The sequence below is a fragment of the Ruditapes philippinarum genome, unplaced genomic scaffold (assembly GCF_026571515.1).
Source record: "Ruditapes philippinarum isolate M1 unplaced genomic scaffold, ASM2657151v2 ctg5048_1_1_1_1, whole genome shotgun sequence".
NCBI lineage: Eukaryota > Metazoa > Mollusca > Bivalvia > Venerida > Veneridae > Ruditapes > Ruditapes philippinarum.
Genome location: NW_026863452.1, coordinates 55964 through 62492, shown reverse-complemented (window position 1 = coordinate 62492; position 6529 = coordinate 55964). Strand labels below are relative to the sequence as shown.

The 6529-nt window shown below is 33.4% G+C and overlaps 1 protein-coding gene across 1 annotated transcript; it reads right to left on the bottom strand.

The window, feature by feature from the left end:
* Nucleotides 1-1461: 1461 nt before the first annotated feature.
* LOC132722129 (endoglucanase E-4-like) lies at nt 1462-3064 on the bottom strand (the record flags this gene model as incomplete). Its single annotated transcript, XM_060706561.1, is given in 3 exon segments — nt 1462-1649; nt 2051-2234; nt 3037-3064. Coding segments are annotated over 3 exon segments (400 nt in total), but the record flags the coding sequence as incomplete, so codon positions are not given.
* Nucleotides 3065-6529: the final 3465 nt, after the last annotated feature.

Sequence of the window (6529 nt, the reverse complement as noted above, 5' to 3'; positions counted from 1 at the left end):
AACATGAAAGATGATTTCGGCAAATCTAGGGTTTTAGAAGCTTTAAGCATAACCAGGGGTCGAAACTACTCCACCTGCTGGGGGTAAAGAATGCAAAGACTCCAGTAATTCGAACCAATTTAACCGCCTTTTACGATCAAACACGAATAAACGGTGGCTGCAATTATGATGCCTGAATCCTTAAAGGCAACCCCTCAGCCACAAGGGGGTTTATCACAAAACAGACCCAGCTCCTTTAAAATAAACAACAAATGTTACATGTTTACCTCCATTATGGTTTCTACAGCTCTTCTCCAACTGCAAGTTTTTCTTCTCAAGTCCTAATTGACATAATCATAAACAGAAAATTAACAATTGAATTTGAAAAGAATTAACAAACATTACATATAATTATTTGTTAAGCAAGTATTCTCAACCTCGTTTATTGTAAAATGAGTGAAGAAACAGGTTTCTGATTGTGAATCATATTGAGTGGAAAGAAGCCTCCAATTAAAATGGTAGACAGATAAAAATAGAAAACTGAGCATCATTATCGTGATGTAAATGTTAAACAAATTAATTTCAGTCTATAACAAATAGTCTATAACAAATTAATTCAAATCTATAACAAATAAATTCTTGTCTATATCAAATTATTTCCAATCTAACATTTAAATTTAAGATCAATATATGGAAAATTGAGTTCTGTTTACATTCTTATACGTCTAACAATATATTTGTGTGTAGATTATATGCATGGATGAGACCCAACTTTGAAGATGCAGATTTTTAATGCGGCCAAGAAATGGGAACAACTTTCAATTGTTTTATCATATACTACATGTTGTGCATGTACATCAAGTGCACCGCAAACAACATAATACAGTGTTTACAATGCATGTATTATTGTCTTTAATCCTTATATATATATAAACCTGCAAGAGCTGACCGAAACCCAGCATTATACTCTAGAGCGACACTGTTTCCTAGCTTGTATACAGACCTGCAAGAGCTGACTGAAATCCAGCATTATACTCTATTGCGACACTGTTTCCTAGCTTGTATACAGACCTGCAAGAGCTGACTGAAACCCAGCATTATACTCTAGAGCGACACTGTTTCCTAGCTTGTATACAGACCTAAAAGAGCTGACTGAAACCCAGCATTATAATCTAGAGTGACACTGTTTCCTAGCTTGTATACAGACCTGCTAGAGCTCAGCGAAACCAGGCATTATACTTTAAAGCAACACTGTTTTCTAGCTTGTATACAAACTGCAAGAGCTGACTGAAACCCAGCTTTATAGTCTATCTAGAACGACACTGTTTCCTAGCTTGTATACAGACCTGCTAGAGCTCAGCGAAACCAGGCATTATACTTTAAAGCAACGCTGTTTCCTAGCTTGTATACAAAACTGCAAGAGCTGACTGAAACCCAGCATTATAATCCAGAGCGACACTGTTTCCTAGCTTGTATACAAACCTGCTAGAGCTGACTGAAACCCAGCATTATACTCTAGAGCGACACTGTTTCCTAGCTTGTTTTGTCTAGTATCTTTATGATAATCATTTACATCAGGGCCACCAACAAGAGCACCGATTAATGTGTTTTGGTTATCCGACAACGATTCATAAAAACTCCATCCACATTCCTTAGACTTTGAGCATGCGCTTCATGTACAAATGAAAAGATAATATATTGTAATTGTACAAAAGATATGAAATGCAAATAAATTCCTCGGACTCTGATTGGCGCTTAAACGGTAGATAACGTGAAGAACCAAAGCAGTATGAGAAATAGACACCGAAAATTAGAAAGGTTTAAGTTGGCTAGAAATTGAGTATTTTGAAACATTTGTCCCTGTGAAGTTTTAAACATATCCAAGCTCAATGACACTCCCAGAAATATGTCTACTTTTATTTATTTATATATTTATTTATTTATTTATTTATTTATTTATTTATTGGCTTGATGTTTGATTTTTTTTCTCGTGAATGGTATTTGCAAGTTAGATGTTAGTTGCAAAGAGTCATAACATAGAGAAATAAAGGTCGCCAGCAAAAACACTAACCTATTTTTATGGTATGGATTTTTAACATATTCATTTCCGTAACCAATCAGGTAACTGTAGTGCATTCCATTTGCACCTAGCATATAGTTAATCTGCTTGCTACTCCAAATATAAATCTCCGTGGCAACCTCATTCTCAAACACACCAGCTTCAATACTCTGTAGCAGTATGAAAATTGCATTGGCTGAAAATATAGAAAATGAACTTCAAAATCTGACACTGAGTTATCTAGATCGTTAGATACAAGCAAGGAGTTTGTTTGAAATATATATAGAGAGATTGTAAATTAAAATTCTTTCAAAATTCCACAAATAATCATAATCGATGATACATAAGTATAAAATGTTAACTCTCTCTTATTAATACTTTCCCAAAATATGATTTTTTACTCAAATCTTAACTGAAAGTAAACTTTACTTAACTCATATGTCAGCGACAAATGTCATATATATAAAAATAGAACATTCTGAAAAGCGTTCAAAATTAATTTATTGTCACTACAAAGATACAATAAAATGAAATCTCTGTAAAGTTTTGGAATAACAAATATTCATTCATATATATTTGTCATAAGTTTAAAATGACGTCATATACAAAATTATCTGTACAATGTTTCCTACGATCAAGACTACTACATATTTGCTACCCTAATAACCTTTCTTATACATTTACGTTGCAAACATCATTTTACTCTATTAAACTTTGATATCAGCACTATTTCTTTCAAATTGTTAATTTCAGAAAAAAAAAGGGATAAAAGAATTGTAAACATTCAACAATAATTATAATTCAACGGCATTTGATAGTATTTTGAACGTATACATTGTATTTTAAATAGGCTGACAACAATGAATATGCATCACTCATTTGTCATTTTTACTCTTTTTTTTATTCTGTTTGGATTCTGTTTTATTAATATTTTTTATCTGAAATGCGGAGTCGGGGAAAGTTAATTTTAGGAAAGTTTTTAATTCAATAAATCAAACCTTTCTTTGGCAAAAGTTGTTGGCACATAATATTGACGACAAATGTTTCAGAATTGTATATGATGCGGGAAAAATAGATCAAAAACCAACATAAATTCAAATATCAATACAGGTTTCGTTTTATTACCTTCGTTAGTTGATACATCATATGTATCAAAAGCTAAAGCCCGTGTAAAGCAAGGTAATATTTTATCAAGTATTTTACCAGCGATTCGTGTGTCCGTCAGCGCGAAAACCTTTTAAAATATTTTTTCCATTTTTCATGTAAATTTCCTTGGATAAACTTTGTGAAAAAAACACTTTTGATGATTTTTTTTTGTTTAGATTTCTGTTTTGCTTATGTAACGTCCAAATTTAAGAAACTAACAAGTTAACATTAATTCAATATATCATTGTTTATTTGGGACATTAACACTTATGTAAACAACTTAGCAACGAATTATTAGGTTCTTTAACATAGCAAGATGAAATATTCGAAAAATTGCAACTAAAGTTTCGTCAGTATCGCTCATGAATGCAGAAGTATTTTGGTTTTGGTAAATTAATGTTGTATTTGTCTAACAACTTCTGCTCACTCTTTGCCGGAAGAATAAGTTTGCTTTTTTCGGCTTATCAATGATGATTTCAGTCTGTAAATCAAAATGGGATTGTCGATATTTTTAAAAACAGATAAGTAATGACAAACTTGTTTTAAATTCACCGTTAGTAATTTCTGCAATTTAGAAATTATTATATCAACTTTGATGTTCAAGATCTAGATCATCAATGAAAGGATTTCCGAAGTTTCCGGTAGTTTCCGGTTTTTCAGCGATATTACATGTATAACTAGCCGAATTACTAGAAACCACAAAAACTTTCGGAAAGTACAGGAAACACTGAACAATACAGAAATGTTCTTATTAACCATTACAGTATTGACCCCCTTTCAAAATTCCATTTAATTAAGTTCCGCCCATTGTTTTCACGTTTAGGGCACACGCATATTTTTACTTGGGGACCATATGCCGCTTTTCATGGAATGGCACTTACGTGTCACATTGAAGGTTCCATGATAACCGTCATATGAACACATCTGCGGATGTTCCAAAATTCAAAATTGTACCAGTTACATGTTAAATGTTGAATTCTGCTTAAGCCGGTTTTAGGGGGCGTGGACGGTATCTTGCACTTGGCAGTACCGTCCATGAACAGGCTCAATCAAACCGAGCCTGCAAGGTTTTCAGTTTTGCCGTGTTGGGCTTTCTATGGGGATTCTTGTTTTCTCTTTTTAATAAAATATGATAATAAAATCTGAAATCTGGAAAACTCGAATGTTATGCACTTTGGTGTACTTTTCATGAAGTGAGAGATGCATACATGTTTTAAGAAACATAAAAAATATATAATCTGACAACACTGATCTTAAATTCATTCTGGAAACAGTTAATTAACAAGAAATGTCGAACGCAACATGTATGCCCCGCTTTATAGCCTTTGACTCACATTATTGGTTATATTGTTATAGAAACTCGCAATAAATGGGTACATGGAAGTGTTCAGATATGGAAAAAAGGAAAAATAATGAAGACTTTGTGATATTTTTCAAGATAATGAGCGGAAACCATTCTGACATTTTAGGCCCCTTTGACCTTGACATTTGAACTAGTGACCAAAAATCAATAGGGGTCATCTAATAATTATAACCAATCAATATTAGAAATATGAACACTCTGTGATAAATAGCTTTCAAGATTATGAGCATAAACCATACTACCGTTCAATAACCCTGTGACCATGACCTAGTGAGCCCAAAATCAAAACGGGTCACTTACTAACTTTATGACCAATCAGTATGTGAAATATGAAGACTTTGTGATAAAAGGTTTTCAAGATAATAAACGGAAACCATCCTCACAATTTAAGGTCCCGGTGATCTTGACCTTTTAACTAGTGACCCGAAAGCAATAAGGGTCATCTACTAGTTATGACCAGTCACTATGTAAAATATGATGACTTTGTGATAACCAGCTTTGAAGATAATGAGGTGAAATAAATACTACCATTCAAGGAGCCTGTGACCTTGACCTTTGACCTGGTGACCCAAATTCAATATGGTTTACCTACTAGATATGACAAATCAATATGTGAAATATGAAGATTTTGTGATGAAAAGTAACTGATATAATAAGCGGAAAGCATTTTAACATTTATGGCCCCTGTGACCTTGACCTCTGACCTGGAGGCCAAAAAAACAATATGGGTCATCTACTAGTTATAACCACTCAACATATGAACCATAAAGACATTTTGATAAATAATAACCAAAATAATCAGCAGAAATCATAGTACCATTCAATACCACTGTGACCTTGACCTTTGACCTAGTGATCCCAAAATCAATAGGATTCATCTACTAGTTATGACCAATAAATATGTGAAATATAGAGACTTTGTGATAAATAGTAACCAAGATAATGAGCGAAAACCATTCTGACATTAAAGGCCCCTTTGACCTTGACCTTTGCTGTATTGACCTTTAAATCAATAGGGGTAATCTACATTTATGACCAATTGATATGTGAAAGATGAAGACTTTGTTATCAATAGTTACTAAGATAATGAGCGAAAACCATTCAGACATTAGAGGCGGCTGTGACCATTCACTAGTTATGGCCAATCAATACGTGAAATATGAAGACTTTGTTATCAATTGTAACCGAGAGAATGAGCGGAAACCATTCTGATATTTAAGGCCCCTGTGAACTTGACATTTGACCTTGTGACCCTAAAATCAATAGGGGTCATCTACTACTTAATAGTTATGCCCAATCACTATGTGAAATATCAAGACTTTGTGATAAATAGTTTTCAAGATAGTCAGCGGGAACCATTCTTACATTTAAGACCCCTGTGACCTTGGCCTTTGACCTCTTGAGCCCAAAATCAATATGAGTCATCTACTGATTTGTAATGAACAGTTTCCATCATAATCAGTGGAAACCATAGGGTCTACTGACGAACAGACTGATAGACAAACCGACAGACAGACATTTGCAAAACAATACACCCACTCTTCTTCGAAGGGGGCATAATAATTATCTATTAAACAAATTTTTCTATCTCCAACGTTTCGAGGGGTTAAACTCTATTTTTTCAAGGACTTTCTTTTTAATTTAACAAATCACATTTTTATCTTCTTACATATAGAGGATATTGAATGAGTGTAAGTTCAATACTGAATTTATTGCACGAGTTGAATAAAATTATATTATGCGAGCCTCTGGCGAGCATAATATTATTTTATTCAACGAGTGCAATAAATTCAGTAATGAACTTACACGAATTTAATATTCTATTTATCACATACCCAAAATAAAGACCGTTTAAGTAAAATAAGAGTCATTTTTCATTGACGCGCCTGAAGTATAACGCTAACATTTAGCGCGTCTTTACTCTATGTTTGTTAATGCTAATGACGTCACGTCAAAATATATGCACGGCCGTGCAATACCAT